Genomic DNA, 19,547 nt, shown 5'->3' on the forward strand with positions numbered 1-19,547 from the left:
AACCAATGATTTTAATTGATCATAATTACATAAAAAAAAAAATCCGCTTATGGGCAAGTCTTTGTCGTTGTCCCCTTCCCGTCCCCCAATCCAATTCCTCAGAATCCCTCCCCAGATCCATACTCAAACAATGAGCCACCGAAAATAATTTTTAAAATAATTATTATAAAAGTTAGTCTTTAATTTATAAATGTTATGAATATAAATTTTTTATTTATTTTAAATTTTAAAAAATAATAACAATAAATATGTTTTTCAAGATAATTATAGTAAACACTAACAAATTTACTGTTAATATATAATACAACTTATAATTAAATGTCAATGTAAGTTCTCTTTACATAATCAACATATATGTTATTGAGTTTAATGGTGTGTAAAATATTTTTAAATTGTTCTTTAATTATAATTTATTGTTGATATAAATAAATTTATAATATATGGTGTATTATAATTAGATGATGGTGTAAATCTAATCTTTTTTCTTTATACTATTTCTCTAAAAATTATCGTAAAAAAAAGACTTTTAAATTGTGTTTATTGAATGCCAATTCCAACTTTAGAAAAGGGCTCTGAAATTAATTAAATTATAATTATAATTAAAAAAGAATAGAAAAGAAAGAAAGTTTAAGTAGGTGAAAAGGTGAAAATGTGGTGGTGTGAGAAGCAATCAACCAATCTAGCGGAAGAGTGTTTTGTGTGTAGAGCAGAGTTTACTCACTTAACTTGTCTCGCGGGAACATCGTTCCGAATCGGTTGCTTATGACACACACACCTTTTCTCTCTCTCACTTTCAACAAACCATTTTTTATTTCTTCTAAATCCTAATCACTTTGCATTGTGTTGTGTGTGCTCCCTTCAACTCACTCACTCACTCACAATGGAGCGGAAGCAAGGGTTCTTCTCTGCGCTCAAAGACGAGGTGGTTCGCGGCCTCTCGCCGGCGCGGTCACGCGCCAAGAGCCCCGCCAGGAGTGCATCGCCCATGTCCTCGCTGCTCCGCCGCCGCAGGAAGCACCACGCGCCGCCGCCTGAGCTCTTCATTGCGAGATCGGGAAGCCTCAGGCCCGCCGAGGCCCTCTCGCCGCTCAAGGAAGGTCCTGACGGAACCGACGGCGGCCAGGACTCCTCGCGCGGAGAGGGAAGGTGGGGCCAGTGGATGAAAGGACCACTCGCTAGAGCACCCTCTGTTTCTTCTTCCTCGTCCTCTTGCAACAACAAAAAGTCCGATCTGAGGTTGCTTCTTGGCGTGTTGGGTGCTCCACTCGCTCCCGTGCACGTGTGCACCACGGATCCCTTCCCTCACCTCAGCATCAAAGACATCCCCATTGTTAGTCCCTCTCTTCTTGTTATCGAGGTTTTTAACATCGGTCGTTGTATCGATGCGGTTTCGTCGCGTTTGTTGATTTTTTAAAACTTGCTTGTTATATTTACAGATCATATAGACCTAGTTTCAGAAATTGTTTCATTTCTCTTAATTTTTCTCAAACCTAAGCTCTGTTGTCTAAGATCAGTAAATATTATATCATTTTAGGCGTTTTGGTAGGTCACATTTGGAAGATTGAATGGAGAATGTGTGTGAATGAGTGTGACTTTTGATCTTGCAGGAGACTTCTTCTGCTCAGTACATATTGCAGCAGTACATTGCTGCCTCTGGAGGGCAGAAGCTTCAGAATTCGATTAACAATGCGTATGCCATGGGGAAGGTGAGGATGATAGCCTCCGAGTTCGAGACCGCAAACAAGGTCACGCGGAGCCGGAACTCGTCCAAGGCCGCGGAGTCCGGTGGGTTTGTCTTGTGGCAGATGAACCCAGACATGTGGTATGTCGAGCTTGCTCTTGGTGGCAGCAAGGTTCACGCCGGTTGCAATGGGAGATTAGTGTGGCGGCACACGCCCTGGCTTGGTGCTCATGCGGCAAAAGGGCCGGTTAGGCCTTTGCGACGCACCCTTCAGGTGACTGTTACCTGCCTTGTGACATATATGTATGGCTGCAATTGCACTATTTGGATAAACTTCTCTATAAGTACTTATAGGAGAAGAAAATAAGACTAAAATTAATTAAACTTTTCCCATAAGTTATAATCAACTTATTATAGAAGTTCTCTCTTCTAACGTCTCCGGAATCAGAAGTTTATAACAGTATAAGTTGTTTTAACTTGTGGAAAAAAGTTTGATTCATTTTGCTTTTTAATTTTTCTTCTGCAAGTGCTTATGGAGAAGTTTGTCTTATTATGACCTAACTTTATGCCTCCTTTTGTGTCTACAGGGTCTTGACCCAAGAACAACTGCAAGCATGTTTATCAACACAAGATGCATTGGGGAGAAGAAGATAAATGAAGAGGACTGTTTCATCCTCAAGCTTTGTGCAGACCCCTCAACATTAAAAGCAAGGAGTGAGGGTCCAGCAGAGATCATTAGGCATGTTTTGTTTGGGTACTTTAGCCAGAAAACAGGACTCCTTGTTCACTTGGAGGACTCCCATTTGACACGCATTCAGAACAATGGTGGCGAGGCAGTATATTGGGAGACCACAATAAATTCATTTCTTGACGATTACAGGCCTGTCGAGGGGATAATGATTGCTCACTCGGGTCGATCCGTGGTGACGCTTTTCCGGTTTGGGGAAACAGCGATGAGTCACACTAAAACCAGGATGGAAGAAGCTTGGACGATTGAGGAGGTTGCGTTCAATGTCCCTGGCCTTTCTGTGGACTGTTTCATTCCTCCGTCTGAGCTAAGGTTTGCTTCTATGAGTGAAGCCTGTGAGCTTCCCCAAGGTCAGAGGGTGAAGACTGCTGTGGCAGCAGCTGCATACCATGCCAAAGTCACTCAACTACAAAAATCGCACGATAGCCACACGAATAACATTAACTGGACAGTGGATGTTTAGTTAAGAGGATGTTTGTGGATTAGCGTAGGCGTCTAGTTTTTATACATTTTATGGACTATCTGACAAATTACTGCAGGTAAATGGTAATATTGCAGCAGGGTTGTCAAGAGTTTTCTGCTGTGGGTCATTGCCTCATCGAATTTGTAAATAGAAATGATCAGTCATGGATCCTGATAAGTGAATTTCTGTTCTCTGGGTTTTTGGTGGATGATTATGTGCATCAAGGTTTGTTTTTCCCACTTGCTTTCCGTAAATGTGAAATTGGGAACATGCTGATCCGTTTTATATTCTATAATTCCTGTAGAGTTTTTTTTTTCTTCCTGTGAAAGCATTAACCATAATGCTTGGAGATCACAGTTATAACCTTGATTTCGTCACTGAAAAGTTTTGGCTGAGTTTCAAGGAGCAGCATTTGTCAGATTTAATATTGATGTTATCGTTGGTATCCGTAAGGAAAATTCTTCCATCTTTGAAGGAAACTATATAGGATTGAAGAACTCTAGATGCTTTTAGTGCTGGTTTTTTTTATTATGAATTGTAAACCAAGTAGCCAGAGTATGTAGAAGCTAAATTATTCCTAGGATTTTTATGCTTTTAAGGACATATATATATTGACAATTATCACAAGCTTGTATCAATATTTAATTGTAGTTGTTAGAAAAATGTCAAGATTTCCTATATATTCGAGCTGTTCTTTTTTAATTTGTTTTTATTTGGGAAAGAAAAACTATTATCTTATCCTTTAATGACAGTTTTCTCATGTAATTTGGTATAATGAATTAGTCTCGGTCCCTTGTGTACCGCAAAGTATGAAATGTGAATTATAAATGCCTTGGATAAGCTTGAGATGTTCACATATCCCTTTCAGGATCTTTGCATGTGGAGATGATTTTTCCTTGGTTTGGGTTGTTTATTCTACATCTGCTTTTCTCACGGAAACCTTTTGGGAAGTTTATATTCTTTAACTTGTTGGTTGAAATTTATTAGGACCTACCAAATTTTGAGTACCACCCCATGTTTATTAATAGTGTTTAGGAATTGGTTTTAGAAGGGAAGGGAGAGTAAAATTTTCATTTCAAATAAATATGTTCTAAATTGATTTTTCTATAATAAAAGTAATAAAATGACAAATTGACAAAAATTAATGTCTTAACCTTTTATTTCTATAAATTGTAATTCTCTTAATTTAAAAATTAAAATTGTTTTTTGTTTAAAAAAAATTGAATTTCACACTTTAACATTCAAATTTCAAAGTAACATATATGATTTTGTCAGTCTCTGGAAATTTAAAATGAAGTTCAATTTGAAGAGTGTTAACAATACTTGTTAGCATTTCTCACATTTTAATCCCTCAAAAGACTTTGAAGATGACAAAGTACAGTCAGATGATTCTATTGGTAATCCGTAACATAAGTTGGTTGAGCTATGCGTGTTGATGATTAGGTTTTTACAAGTAAGCTACCACAAAGTCCTCTTTGAGGCAGACCTTCTATCCTCCTAAACTTTTTTATTAATAAAGGTGCAAAGTCCCTTACTCCTTGCAAAAAGAGTGGTGCATTTACTTTGTCTCCTTTTTCATCCCTTTTTTGGATCGTAGCCCTAGCCTTCCAAAAGGTTTTCTTAATGTTTTCTGGAGCTTCTTAATGCTAGCAACACACTCTATTCTCTTTTGGATAAAATCTTTTTTATGAGGTAAAATTTATGTGAATCTTGTTAATTGTCATTTATTGCAAAAACTTGTTTTAATGGATAAGAGAGAGTGTTAAAAGAGTATTTGAAAGTATATTGCTAGCAATTTTCATTTGATAAATTCCCATTCCAAACATTTGTTGCAAGTGCATGAAGTGAAGACATGTCTAATAAATGCTTTTGAATGTGTCTTTATCAGTCAATACTAATACTATACGTTGATTTCCAACTTGTCAAAATAACATTGAACTTAGAACAAGTTAGAGCATCTTTAATGCAATTGCTTATTTTGGTTCTTTAAGTTAATCAACAATGTTTAACTCGAGAATACTACCAGACAAATGAGCTGGAGTTCTTATAGAACAACGATTGCTTGTATAAGAAATAATTAGAGTGAAAACGAGTGAGTGTTTATATTTTATAATGACAAGGGTCAATAAACTATTAAACTGTAGTAGAGAGATACAAAAATGCATTAGATTGGAGGAAACATTTATTAATCCACACTAACACTAGTATAAGTCCATAACCAATGTATCAGTATTAGAGAAATTACACGATACGCAATGGAAGAAGAAAACAGAAGGATAAGAGAGATAAAGTTGAGAAAGAGAAATTACACGATACGCAATGCCTCTTTTTCTTTTTTTGTTTCACTCCTTCCCTTCAATTATATTCTCGCATTCTCTTCCCTTCTTTCACTGACCAACATAGTCCTGTAAGAATTTGTTAGGCTACTTCTATGCTACTTCAACACCTAGCAATACCACGCCGTGCCACTAATTGACTCATCCACATTCACTTTCCCTCTAATTTGTAAGTGTTTTTAACTTCTAAGCAGCAAAAATTCATTTTAAAAAGGGTTAAGAAATTAAATTGAATTTTTGTATTGAAGAAGCTTGTAGAATGTTATTTTGAAGGTTATAGTAAAGGGTCAAGGTTAGGAATAAAATCCGCTCCCTACTCATCTAATTGCCAACTCTAGCTAATTCTCTTCTTTGTCTCGCACTATATATATTCAAAATTGAAATCACCACTCTATCATCAAATTGTAGTTAATTTGCTTTACGTGATCTTTTTGTCTGTTTGTTGTGGGGAGAGAAGAATATTTCATTACTGAAAATAAGAGAGGCAATAAACAGCGCTGAACAACCAAGATTAATAAGTAATTAAGGAGTATAACCAAGATTCAAATTATGAATAGAATGCAATGGAGGAAACTAGAGAAGAAGTACGCTTTGACCCGTTGAGGAGGCGAGACAATGAGAAAAGGTCCTTTGTTTGGTATTGAATCTACTGATATCGGTAGTAAATTAGTCCAAATTGCAGCATATTTGGTAAGTTTCTTTAAAATCACTTCTAATTAAGAGAACAGAGTAAGAAGAAAAAGAACGAGATAAACTTTTACATAAGCTAAAATAATTTTTTTATTAATTAATCATTAATTAATTTATTGAAGTTTACTGATATAATATCTTTAAGAGATGAAAGAATATTTACAAATTAACTTATGGTTAGCTAATAAAGAGTTAACTGATTTTAACTTATGAAAAAAATATTTTTTTAATGTTAAGTGCTCACTAAAAGTGTTCATTGTAGTTTGGTAAATTGATCAGCTTCATTTTAAAAAATAAATATATCTTTTTTCCTCTTTTAATTACAGATAGGACTAATTTCTGTTTTCTTTTCCGTTGTTGGTAGTATTTGCGTCAAAAGACAGGACTAATTTTTGGGTAAAACGTGCAGATTATTTTTTTATGCTCGTTCCAGAGGCCATCAGTATACGATATATGAGTATATACACACAATATTTCACAAAAAATATAACGATTATATTTGTGTTTAACAAAAAAAGCTGATTTCTTCACTTTAGAATTTAAAAGAGGAAAAACATAAAACGTCAAACATCAAAGAAACAACTGTCTTTCTTGAACTTCATTTTTTTCCTTCTTCTATTTGAATTTCTCTCCATTACTAGAATCGTGTTCATTGCTGCCCACGTAGGTGTTTGATAGGAATATAATAATAGAATGCAAAGGGAAAAGGGATATGAAAGCAAAGCTCTTTCATGCTAGTAATTAGCATCTTTCGGTCGTACAACATGCGTTGAAAAATATACGAGACATCAAGTTTGGACTTTAATAATGGTTTAGAGAACTTTTCCGTTACAAAAAGTCATTTTAGTTGGACAATCATCATAACACAAAGAAGAGAGACACTGTTAGAGTGATAATATATTAATGCTTATTGTTTTTGTTTATCTCCTTTTTATTCTATCATATTGCTTGTTATATTTACTCTTGACTCATTTTTCTTTAGGTGTTAAATAAGCTGAAAATGGTAAAAATCCATCCCATTTTGAGGTGGAAAAGATATGAAAAAAAATATAAAAAAGAAAGTAATATATATAATAAATGATGTAATAGGAAAGGTAGATATAGATAAAAAAAATGGAATGAGATAAAAGAGAAAAAATGAATATACATATATTCCATAAGAAGAGTGTCTACCATCAATTTGCATATACAAATAAACGTAAGAAGTGAAAAAAGTAACATGCATGTGAAGGATCGACAAATAAAACAAGTTATTAAGATGAAAGAAAAATAAGATTACTATATAAAAACATCAACATCATACTCGTAGAGATATAATGTTAGTATAGATATAATGATAGTTTAGCGGTGAAGAAAGAAAAAAATTGCTAGCAAGTAAAAAAGCTAATAATATTTTATTAATAATTAATATTTATTCAATAAAGATAGATTAAATATTGACTAAAATATGTTTTTTATTTCTATAAATATTAAATATTTAAATTTTACTGTTGCAAAATTTTGAGTTTTTTTTTTAGTTTTCACAAAATTAAAACCCGTTACTTTTTTTTTCGAACTAGGTTCAGATATGTGTTACTGTTTCAATGGCCACCGTACTGATTTTTGGTGTTTTGGATCTGCGGTGGTTTCGATTGGGTATGAGTCCTGCAATATCTGTTTTTGCTTTCTTCACTCCGAACAACGCCCTCAGCTCCCTCTGAACGCTCTCGATTATGCAGTGCGCCGTCATCATCGCCTCTGGATTCGGATGCGGCCACGACCAGTCTGAGCACCACACGGCTGCCGGCGGCGGTCCGGTTCACCAGAGTCGCCACAAAGTTCTTCGTGGTCGAACTCATGGGAGCGATGGCGGAATGCACCACGAGTGGAGCCGAGATCTTGCCACTGCGGTACAGGTTTGTTGCTTGCTTAGGGTCGATGGTGGATTCATTTCTCGTAGTGACGGTATTGGTGGGTTCATTTCTAAGGACGAAAAGGTAGGATTCGTCCTCAACAACGACAGAGATGTGGCCATTTCCTATTCCGGTTCCGCGTTGTTTTGGTCGTTTCAAAAAGTTGTGACGGTTTTTTTTCAACTGTATTTTAAATTTAAATTAAAAGTCATAGGTTTAAATTTATCTTATGTATGAGATAAAAAAAGTAACATATTTTTAATTTTGTAAGAACGAAAAAATTACTTAAAATTTTTACAAAAACTCTAAACATTTCAAATCTATAGGGATTAAAATCATATCTTTATAACTTTAAATATTTGTACAAATACAATTAATGATAATTATAGTATCTGCACTGTAGATGTCATGGCTCTAGTAATAAGAAAAAACCATTCAAAGCCGTAAGTTGCCATCTCTCGCGACATGCCTATATTATATGAACGAATGTGAAATTTAAAGTATGATTGTTGATGAACCGGTCGGATCCAATTCAATGATGAAGGGAAAGGGTGCAGCGTGGGATCGAGGAGAATGTGTTGCAGCGAACGTAAGCTTGAAGTGTGGATAGCATGAACTCTGAGACTTCGTTTAAGAGTTGGATAGATAGGACCAAAGCTTCCAAGATTGTGGCATGAGTGTATTTGGATATTGTGATTTACGTGCGAGCTAGAGTTACTTGTGTGTATCCATGCATGTTTATGTATGTGTCTTACGCATACTCTAGTTTTTTGTCATTTTTAGTGTCTGACATGCACGGTTGTCAATGTTTAACCGACACCGACATCTGTATTATGTTTTATATTTTGGACATTATAAATATCTATATATCCGTATTCGTGTTGTCCGTGTCGATGTCGATGTTTCATAGATTTGTAATAATGCTGCATGCATGTGGTTTCTTTGGCTGCTACATGTAGTTGGGAGAAGAGTTTATATATGTCTTTAATTAAGTGACATTTGTGACCCTGTCTATTAATTAGTTCGGACTTCAGAGTCTGCGCTCTGTTGAATTGTTTGTGGCGTGATAACAATGACAATATAGGACAAGGAAAGTATCATCTTGAATTTCTGCATTCCCCCCCCCCCCCTCACAAAAGTAAAGATAAAAGACAGAATATAAATGTGATACATACGATGGAATAATAAGGGAAATAGAAAAATATTAATAAAAAATATCATGAAATGTTTATATATTATCATACATTATTCACCACAATATTTGACTTTTATCTTATTTCTCAAGTACGTCGCCTACAATTTTCCTTCCTGAAGTCAAAGATAATATCCAACATTTTTTATTTATTTTAACATCAACTTGGTTCAAAATAAATTAGTAAATTAAAACTAAAATAATAAAGTGTATTAAATATATGAAAGCCAATTTTTTAATAGTATATAAAATTGTATAACTGCACCTGAAATTGCCTCCCCAATTTTTAACAGTGAATAAAAATATGAAATCACATATATAAAGGTTTACTATTAATTAAAATTTTCAAATCAGTTTATCTACCCCTATTTTTTAAAAAAAAACTAAATGCAGGAGGAATTATTAAATCATTAAATTTTCCTTTTGTGATTTGATGACGTTTTAATGGTCACTGATAACTATAAAATTTGAGTTAATTTGATAGTTAATTTTGACTAAAAATGAATGTAATTTCTTTATTTTACTGTTGTTTTTAATGAAATAATAAAGAAATTAATATTTTTGTAGTTTTTTATTACAGAATTTAAAAGAAGAAAATTTTAAGTGTTTTGAAGAAAAATTGATGCAAAAACTTGAAAAAAAAAGTTAAAAATTAAGACAGTTCATTTAACGTGCAAGACAAATCCAATGCATCTTCTTGCTTAGTGATCAGCTCACGCTTAGTACGAAAAAAACCCACGAAGAAGCCTAAAGACGCGCTAAGCGCGAGATTGCGTGAAAATTAAGTTACCTTAGACCTATAAAAGAAGTAGGAAGTAGAAAGGAAAAGACACAACCTACACACGGGGACAACACCACCCTAGAGACTCAACTCTCTAATGAATACATCATAAGCTTCAGTATCTCTAATAGGAAAAATCATTTTTCTATGTCCATTATCCACTTCTCCTCTATTCATCCCTCTTCTTCTATCTACATTAGTCCCTAAATTATAAAGTCTCTCATGACAATAAGAGGCTAACCCCCTTAGTTAGATCTTGACAGGCCTAAAAAGTCAAAAGATATATTATATGTTTCATATCTATCAATGCAAACAAGTATTTTCTTTCATATTATCCTTTCTTATTTTAATTTCATGTATCATTTATTCTTGCATCATCTTTAGGGTTTAGACGGTTGAAAGAGGATAATCCTTAGTAAAAATACAAGGAAGGTCTTATATGCATCAATTTTAGGAATTAATCGCTCAAAGAGGGATAATTTTTAATAGAACTCAAAGGAAGGGGTATTTTAATAAAATCATTACTAGACATAGAGTGATTGTATTATGTCAATTCATCAAAGCAAACATTTAGAATTAAAATTTCATGCACTTTATCTATTGAGTCTTTGCAAAGACATTTGGGAGAGATAGATAGGTAAGATAGACTTGTCATTGTGAGACATGAGGGGTAAGTATTCAAATAGACGTGGGTAGGAAAAATTCACCAAATTGATAGAGAAAAATATAAAATAATACATCTTAGACAAATAAGACATGTTAGGTTCCAACATATTTACATTTTGAATTTATCTTTTTTTATCATCATCTTTATCTTTTACTTTTCTTATCTTTTGCATTAAAATTTCTTATCTATTTTATCTTCCACTTTTTTATCTTTATCATCTTTTAATTTAAATCTTTATCTTATCTTTTATCTTTTTTTATCTTTTATTTTAAATTTTGTCTATTACTTATAAATTAAGTTTGTATCAGTCTAAATACAAATAAAGTCCCTATGGATTTGACAATCAAACTTCTAAATATTTTACTACTTGAGATAAATTGATACACTTGTCAACTAGTTAATAATCAGTTGTTTCAAAGTAAAATAAAATTGTGCCGTGTGGGCTTGGAGGGCTCTTGTACTTTGAGGTTTCCTTTAGTTTCTTTTAAATGAATAAAACACGAGATCGGAGTAGTTAGTTTCCAAGTGTTAATGTTCTGTTTTATTTCTGTCTACTGTAGTTGGAGATGAGTTTATAAGTGAGTGTGTGGCTCCTTTATCCGGTGTAGCCCAATTTTGCTACCATATGTGCTTGTGTTGGTATTACAAGAACATTTTCAATGTGACTTTCTTTTGAGGGTTGAAGAAGACGATGAAGAGAAAGTGAGAAAGTGGGAAAGTTGTAGGAAAGGTTCTGAAATCTGGATAACTGGAGAAATGGATCAAATAGGTTTTTTTTTCATATATACTTAATTTAAGAGTAGCTCATAATAATTTATGTAAAATAGCTATTAAACATAGAAATTAATATATAAATTATATACTCTTTTAAGACTATAACAAACATGCTTCCACTAATCAATATAACAATGTTGGTTCATTTTATAATTTGCATAACAATTAATTCACACGAATTTTATAACTAAAATAACATAATCAACCATAACGTAATTTCTAATTAACAAAGATTCGAATTTAAAATTAAAGTCAAAATCTAAAACAAAAAAATAAATAAAGAGAACCCTAACTTACTCTCTCAGGCAGCGTGTTGATAAGTGATGGAGTGAGTTTTTTATTTTATTTTTTATAAGTATAAACATGTAATGTAAAACTCTAACTCATGGGCCAACCTGATCCGCAATAACTGCTGGGACAAATTTTTATATAAATGGATTGGGCTAAAATCTAACAAGCTAATCTGACTTAAACCTATGGTCGATCGGGAGATCCATGGATTTTAGTCCATCTCTAAAAAGTGTAAAAAAAAAAACTCTAAAAAGATTGGTTAAGAAGCATTAAATTCAAGATCCACTTAAGGATAAAATAATTAAAATTCAAACTTAATTTTTTCAATTAAAAGGATTTCATTAGACAAAAAGATGATATATATATATTAAGAAAATGCCAAAATAAAACCTTTTCAATTAAAATAAATAAAATAAATAAATAAAAATCAAAAAAATTGTTTTAAACATTTCTCACTGTTGGGCGAGTCGTGATTAAATGTCTATTAAAAGAATATTAATGCTATTTCACTTTATCCAAAATACAAATTTGTCCCTCACAATATTTATGTTTGTATCTTTCTTTTAAAGGACGTGACCCACCTAGCTTTCTTCTACCAAAACATTTCTTTTTTTTTTTAAGCCACAAATAATTTTGGACATCTTTTTTTTTCTTTCATTTTAATATCAACTGTTCAAAATAACTTGGTAGATTAATAAATCCTCTAAGAAAATAAAATAAAATATAAAAAACATAAACAAATTAGTAAATTAAAAAATAATAAAGTATAAAATATTAAAGCCAATTTTTAAACGGTGTATAAAAATATGGAGCGAATATATAAAGGTGTACTATAAATTCAAATTTGTTAATCAGGTGATAAATCACTCACTTTTTATTTGTTTATAGAAAAGCAAAATACAGGAAGAACTTAGATCATTAGATAACGTTTCCAATATTTTTTTTCTTAAAAAAACATTAGATTACGTTTGTGATGTGATAACGTTTTACTAATATATAGTCACTTATTTCAAAGTAAAATAAATGAAACTGAATAATTTATCATTCCTTAACTAGTGTCTTTTAAGTACCTGGTTAACGTTTGTCATTCTATTTTTTTTTTTGGTATAAAATCAGTACGTGTTATTCCTCCCAATGAATCAACCTATTATTGACATAATGTGGTACCACAACCACTACTGCTGACAACTTTTAGTACACTTATATTTTTTTCACGTGAAAAATGTTCGTACCATAAAGGAAATTGAGGACATAAAAAATATCAAATCACTTTCGTACCTATTCGGACCCTCTTAACAAGATCCTTAGAATATTACGCCATTCATAAAAAAATTATATAAAATATTTTATTCCAATGCAAAAAATTATAAAAAAATTTAAAAATTTAAACATTAGAATTTTTTATATAAAAAACTATTATGAACCACTTTAATACGTCAATATACTGTAAAAGAACTCATAAAAAAATTATTCCTTAATCTAAAATTCATGAAAACACTTTCTATTTAGAGATGCTCTTACAATTCACTTCATGCTCGCCACTAGCAAATATACTTCCTCTTCCTTGGTACTGACTTTGTTCTCATTCTCTTCTAATTACCTTGACGATGTCGAAACTCAACGAAGCACCACAAAGCGTGGCACTGGTTTTAGGCGTAACCGGCATCGTCGGCAACAGCCTCGCTCAGATTCTACCTCTCTCCAACACACGCGGCGGTCCATGGAAAGTTTACGGTGTGGCTCGTCGCACCCAACCAAGTTGGAACGCTCTAAACACCGTCCACTACATCCAGTGCGATATCTCCGACCAAAACGACGCCGAATCCAAGCTCTCATCTTTAACCGACGTCACTCACGTCTTCTATGTCTGCTGGGCCAGAAGGCCCACGGAGGCCCAAAACTGCCAAGTGAACGGTGCCATGTTGAGGAACGTTCTACGCGCCGTCATCCCGAATGCTCCCAATCTCCGCCACGTGTCACTCCAGACAGGCACCAAGCACTACCTCGGACCCTTCGAACTGTTAGGAAAGATCGAGGTCGCCCATGATCCGCCCTTCACGGAGGACTTGCCACGTCTTGACGCGCCGAATTTCTATTACACCCAGGAAGACATCTTGTTCGAGGAGGTTCGTAAGAAGGGTTTAACGTTAACGTGGTTCGTTAACCGACCACATTTTATCTTTGGTTTCTCCCCTTATAGCTTGATGAACCTCGTTGGGACCCTTTGTGTTTACGCTGCTATTTGCAAGCATGAGGGTGTTCCGTTGTGGTTTCCAGGGACGAAAGCTGTGTGGGAGTGTTATAACACTGCTTCGGATGCTGATTTGATTGCGGAGCAGCACATTTGGGGTGCAGTGGATCCACGCGCGAAGAACGAGGCGTTTAATTGTAGCAACGGGGACGTGTTCAAGTGGAAGCATGTTTGGAAGGTGTTGGCGGAGAGGTTTGGGATAAGGGAGTATGGGTTTTTGGAAGGTGAGGATTTGAGGTTGTCGGAGATGATGAAGGAAAAGGGTGCAGTGTAGGAAGAGATTGTGAAGAAGAATGGGTTGCAGAGAACGAAGCTTGAAGATGTTGGGGATTGGTGGTTTGCGGATCTTATTCTGAGAATGGAGGCTGTGTTGGATAGCATGAACAAGGCGAGGGAGCACGGGTTTTTTGGATTTAGGGACTCCAAGAAATCGTTTATGAATTGGATAGATAAGACCAAAGCTTGCAAGATCGTACCATGACGTGAGGGTTTGGAGGGCCCTTTACTTTGAGGTTTGCTTTAGTTTCTTTTAAAGGAATAAAACACCAGAGGAATAGCTACTTTCCATGTTTATGTCCTGTTAATTGTATTGTTCTAATAGTGCTTTCATTTCTGTCTACTGTGGTCGGGAGATTAGTTTAAGTGTGCCTTTGTGATCCATTTATCTAGTCTATAGACCATTTAGCTACCGTATGTGCTAGTGTTGCTGTTAAAATATTCCGTGGATAACAAATGAAAAAAAAAAAAAAGAATAATGAATGCATCATATTGAATTTGCTCAAGCTGGACTATCAACTTTGGTAAAAAAAAAGAAAAACAGCTCTAGTATCAAGATGACATGTGTGATACACATTACAATATCAAATAGGCTAATCCCCTTTTATCATTTCCATCTTACTATTATATAGTACAACAGAGAGCTCTTCTTCGACTATTTTTGAAATGGGAGGGGAGAAACAGATTGAAAAGCAAAAAACAAAATGAGGAAGTGCCTATGGTAGACTCTAACTGTAGTACCAAAGCTTAAGTGAGAATCCAGAAAATCCATTCTATCTCTCCTGCTCAAGTGAGAATCCAGAAAATCCATTCTATCTCTCCTGCTCAAGTGAGAATCCAGAAAATCCATTCTATCTCTCCTGCTCAAGTGACAATGTGGGACTATATGAATTTGCATCAAAAACTTGTCTGTACCTCGAGATGTCTCCAGCTACAAATTGATAGATCGGGCATCTATATCTTCATTTTACATTTCGTGGAATGTAATTAAAGCTGCAGATACCAATAAGTGTAAGCAACAGCCTATATCGCATATAATAAAAATAATGCAAGCATGTGATGAGGCATGTATTGTATAGTGGGCAAACAAATTTTCAAACAGTTATCAAGAATGGACTAGATGTAACTTGTAAGCTTAAGGGTGTTCAGGGGAAAAAAAAGTTGGTAAACACAGCCAAAATAATGCAAGGATGTGAGGCATGTATAGTGTGGGCAGACAAAATTTCAAACAGTTGCCAAGAATGGACCAGGATATCAGCTTAAGGGTGTTTAGAGAAAAAAGAAATCAGTTGGTAAACAGGGCCAACATAAAGTGTGCATGTGAAGAATGTACGATAGCAGCAGAGAAAATTTCAAACAGTTACCAAGAATGTGTACCAAGATATAAGCTTATGGGAAAAAGAAAATCAATTGGTAAATACAACCAACTAGGAAAATTTATTCGTAAATTATTGAAAAGGGGCAAAAAAGTAACCAAAGCTACACACTTCAAATTCACATATTTGGAAGCCCCCCATAAAAGAATGCCCCATTGCAAAATAAAGTTTAGTAAAATTCAAAATAACCTCTTGTCCACATGTGAAATAAACAAGCAAAGCAACAAAGTAATGAAAGAAAAAATAGAAAAGCAGAAGAGAAAGCAACAGGAGTAACTTTTGCAAACAAAGGGAACAATTTTGGAAAAAAAGAATTAAAAAAAAAACAGAAATATAAACAACAGCTTAGGATGAGGAGATGCAAAAGCATTAGCAAGAAGGCCATACAAATGATTGAAATAAATCATATTAAATAATAAAAAGAGTAGCAAAGTAAAATTCCTCAATTTCTAAAGTAGAAAGAAATTGTTCATAAGAAATTCCGCTGCATGCCAGTACTTACAATGTATGGAGGGGTACAGTATAGTATACATACAATCATACCAACAACTTACCAATGAAAGAAAGGAGAACAACAATCCAAACAGCTATTCGAACAGGCTGACTGTATTGCATTTGGTATTGAGATCTTTGAAGTTGTCTCCCAATAGCACAATACCATCCATAGAGTTGTTTGTCATAGGTTTCATCACAACTATCAAGGCCACTCTTACTTCTTTCACAGCGTGTATTGTTTCCATGTTTTCAATATAAAAATCACTCAAGCAAGTTACCGTTATGAGAGAGAGAGAGATAGAGAGAACAAGTGCAGATTAAGAACACACCCTATTCAATCCAACTGTTGGAAGTAGTTCCCTATCAGTTTCTTTATGATGATCCGCTGCTTTCAGCTTTCTATAACCATTCCTAGGCCACTTTAACTTGGACACGGATTCCATGTAACTTAGAAATCCTAATAAACTCGGTACCTTGTGCATTGGACCAGAAGATCCACTTGAGGAACTCCACTGCTGTGCATCATCATGAACTGAAACTTTCCAAAAACCAATATCAGCACTAGCACTGGCTGCCCGACGATGCCCATGTGATATCTCCTCATTTGAGTCGTCCCATCCAGATGAAACACGAAAATCCTTCAAACAATTACTGGCTGCAACGTTTTCACTTGACTGTGGATCTTCAACATACCTGTTGTTAGCTGCTGGCATTCCTGAAAGAAACAAAGCAAGCTCAACCTGTTCGCCTTCATCTAAATGCAACCAAGGTAGAGACGCCTTGCCTCCCGGATTGACTGATTCACTTAACGAATGCTCAATTTTCACAATCTTATCCTCAATGGCAGTTATAAAGTCTCGGTGCCTATTTCTCACTTCCTCACTTGAGACTTTGCCATAACTTGACCTCACTGCACGTTCAAATTCCTCTAACTGCATTTCCCACCAAAGATGCAATCATATCCCCATTTCAACAACAAAAAACTATCAAAGGAACTAGCAGTTTGGCGGCATATTTACCCGCAGTAGTAAGAATTACCTGCCATTTGATGGATTGTTTGTGTAAGTGATCAAAATGTTTAAGGATTATATTGTCTCATATTTGACTTTAACTTAACTATTATGAAGGATTGTTTGTGTTGATGGGAATTTGATGGATTAACAATGTTTAAGGTTGTTCAAAAGTTTAGTATGGAAATTCATTATATTATCTCATGTCGACCGGTGTAATTACATGGCTAGAGTTGGCACTTATATTTGTACTGAAATATAGTTGTCAAATATAGGTGAAAAGAATTACTGAATTTTGTTTGCATGTAAAATAGATGAAGCGGTTATTTACTTAAATGGTTACATATTTCTAAAAAAGAAAGAATTTACACAGATTGTGTTTGTCGCTTATAAACATGAGTTTAATTAGATTCACATTAAAATTGTTTAACGTTTAATTTTTCTCATGTTATTATTTTTAATTGCGTTACTCGGTTTCAAAGATCACCAAAGTACTTTGTCAGAAATTTTGCTACAAACATCAAAATATTTGCTTACTGGTAAGTTCCGGTCAGTTAAACTTACAGAGTGAGTTTGGGAAAAAATTAAAGTTACCTCCAAAACGCAAGTCCAACGAAGAAGACGTAGAAACATGCAGGCAATCTAACTACCGGGATAGTCCTAGTAGAGAGGATTGGAATAGGTACATGAAGACTTAGGTTAGATTTTTATTGTCACCTTTTACGCCAAAATAAAAACTTACTGAATCTTTTTTTTCTTCCTTTTCTTTTGGACATATCGGTTCTATTGAATTGCCTCTGGGTATTCAAGTTATTTGGAAGATTGGATAAGTGCTAGAAAGAAATTATGGATCCTAATAGAAAAGCAGGCTTAAGATGATGTGGGAAAAGCCATTCATGAAGGCTTGTGCTGAAGTTGTTTGTTCAAGAGCTGGTCAGCTATTTATCAATTTTCACATGTGACATTTGCCAATTTTTAGGGCCTTAAACATGTTTTTGGTCTATGGGAATTAACATTTTTTCATTTTTGATCATTTTAAATTTATTTTTTAAAATTTAGTCTTTGTATCTTTTCAATTTTAATTTTACAAGATATTTTACTTATTATCAAAGCATGTTTGGCACAGGAAAGTGGCAGAAGGAAAATATAAAGATAATTATTTGGTTGTTGTCCAGTTGGCAAGATGTTCTGTCTCATCTTGAAACATATGACGATGACTGCTGACTCATATATGTATAAACATGATCAGTTCTTAATTTCAACATTCACTGCAGTTGATTGAATTGTCTTTTGTTTCATGTTGAGCCATCAAGTGGCTAATATTTATCCAAATTACTGTCTACTAGTGAAATGTCCAAAAATTGTTCAAATTAGTTGTTCTGTAAAATATTTTCCAAGACTACAATATTTGTTTCAGTGAAAAGCATAACAAAGTTAATTATTTCTTTTTATTTATTTATTTGATTCTGATGCCTGATAAACTGTATCTGCTTTATGTCTGATACTAACTCTCTTTTGTTGTAATGGATGGGATTTCGTTTTTGGAATGTTCTTTGACAACTAGGTCGAGTACATGAAGACCTTAGAGTTCCATTGGCATCATTTTGTGCTATTGAAACCTAGTGGAATCCATTCAATATTCAATTTAATGGCCTATGTGGAGGTAGTACAAATCAATATTAAAATAATAAAATTTGTTGAAAAAATTCGTAAAGAAGTATAAAATACATAAAAAAAAAGTCTGCATAAAAACTTATTGTTTTTTTTTATTTAAAATTAGCTTGTTAGGATTTTTTCCCTTTGCTAATGGGAGGTAATGGGATCATATGTCCAGTGAATTAATGCTAATTTATTTGAACAACTAATAATTTTAATCGTTGAAAGAATATTTGCTCTCCAATTCAAATTTTTATATGTTAATAATTTATATGCAACATTTTATTTATATAAAATATTTTTTTGTTGAATGATTTATATAAAACAATTATACACAACATTATTTTATTTCATTCTATTTAACTAATCACTTACTGATTGAAATTAATAATCATTAACTCAATATATTAAATGCGTGTTTGAGTGAAGGTTTGAAAAACTATCTTTAGTTAAAATAAATTCTGAAATTATACTATTTATATTTGATCATTTTTATTCTAAAAAGAAGTTGATAATAAAATTTAATATAATTTTTCATTTAACTCAAGAATTATTTAAAATTACTTTAATTTAAAATTAATTATCAACTGAGAATCAATTCTTTAATATAAAATCAAAATACAGATATATATTTAGAATCATATTAATTAGTATTTTAATAAGATTCTAAATTGTTTAATATAAATCTAAACATATATACCGAATTCAACAAGTGCATACCCATTTTTCTTTTTCTCCATAAAAATAAGTTAGGTGTCATAAAATTTACATACTGATTAACTAAGCTAAATCTTAGTACATGCCAAATTTAATACTATATCCTCTCTGTAAAGTAATCAACTCACGCACAAATAGTGTCGGTAGTGTGCGTACGAGTTAGATACGCGTGACCTACCGATCTGTTTCTATATTACATAATATAAACTACAATGCATTATTTGGAAAGGTAATTACAAAAATTAAACTCA

At 33.5% G+C, this 19,547-nt stretch overlaps 3 protein-coding genes across 4 annotated transcripts; 2 read left to right on the forward strand and 1 right to left on the reverse strand.

Annotated features, from left to right (window-relative positions):
* The first annotated feature begins 730 nt into the window (after positions 1-730).
* On the forward strand, positions 731-3,572 carry LOC100792748 (uncharacterized). 2 transcript variants are annotated; one of them, XR_417914.4, is made up of 4 exons: positions 731-1,330; positions 1,608-1,955; positions 2,269-3,117; positions 3,197-3,572. XR_417914.4 is itself a non-coding variant. In XM_003544433.5 (3 exons), exons 1-3 carry the CDS (start codon positions 881-883, stop codon positions 2,890-2,892), a joined length of 1,422 nt encoding a protein of 473 aa, XP_003544481.1. In that variant the 5' UTR covers positions 731-880; the 3' UTR covers positions 2,893-3,572. The 2 variants fall into 2 exon arrangements, 1 of the variants encoding a protein (XP_003544481.1); XM_003544433.5 differs by having other exon boundaries at positions 2,269-3,572.
* A 9,436-nt stretch (positions 3,573-13,008) lies between these two features.
* On the forward strand, positions 13,009-14,548 carry LOC100793273 (3-oxo-Delta(4,5)-steroid 5-beta-reductase). Its single transcript, XM_041009308.1, has one exon. The coding sequence runs from the start codon at positions 13,123-13,125 to the stop codon at positions 14,038-14,040; it is 918 nt and encodes a 305-aa protein (XP_040865242.1). The 5' UTR covers positions 13,009-13,122; the 3' UTR covers positions 14,041-14,548.
* Positions 14,549-14,567: 19 nt separating this feature from the next.
* On the reverse strand, positions 14,568-16,877 carry LOC100794853 (uncharacterized). The gene is made up of 2 exons (XM_041009321.1): positions 16,248-16,877; positions 14,568-16,158 (listed from the first exon to the last, which is right to left on the reverse strand). Exons 1-2 carry the CDS (start codon positions 16,849-16,851, stop codon positions 15,956-15,958), a joined length of 807 nt encoding a protein of 268 aa, XP_040865255.1. The 5' UTR covers positions 16,852-16,877; the 3' UTR covers positions 14,568-15,955.
* Between the last annotated feature and the right edge of the window lie 2,670 nt (positions 16,878-19,547).

Source organism: Glycine max, chromosome 14 (genome assembly GCF_000004515.6).
Source record: "Glycine max cultivar Williams 82 chromosome 14, Glycine_max_v4.0, whole genome shotgun sequence".
Classification (NCBI taxonomy): domain Eukaryota; kingdom Viridiplantae; phylum Streptophyta; class Magnoliopsida; order Fabales; family Fabaceae; genus Glycine; species Glycine max.

What these genes read in the sequence shown, in the direction of transcription:
- LOC100792748 (XM_003544433.5), top strand. Translation starts at nt 881, where the DNA reads ATGGAGCGGAAGCAAGGGTTCTTCTCTGCGCTCAAAGACGAGGTGGTT. An exon ending in GCATCAAAGACATCCCCATT is followed by an intron (nt 1,331 to 1,607) that starts GTTAGTCCCTCT and finishes TTGATCTTGCAG; the next exon opens with GAGACTTCTTCTGCTCAGTA. An exon ending in CTTTGCGACGCACCCTTCAG is followed by an intron (nt 1,956 to 2,268) that starts GTGACTGTTACC and finishes TTGTGTCTACAG; the next exon opens with GGTCTTGACCCAAGAACAAC.
- LOC100793273 (XM_041009308.1), top strand. Translation starts at nt 13,123, where the DNA reads ATGTCGAAACTCAACGAAGCACCACAAAGCGTGGCACTGGTTTTAGGC.
- LOC100794853 (XM_041009321.1), bottom strand. Translation starts at nt 16,851, where the DNA reads ATGCAGTTAGAGGAATTTGAACGTGCAGTGAGGTCAAGTTATGGCAAA. An exon ending in ACTTCCAACAGTTGGATTGA is followed by an intron (nt 16,159 to 16,247) that starts ATAGGGTGTGTT and finishes TATATTGAAAAC; the next exon opens with ATGGAAACAATACACGCTGT.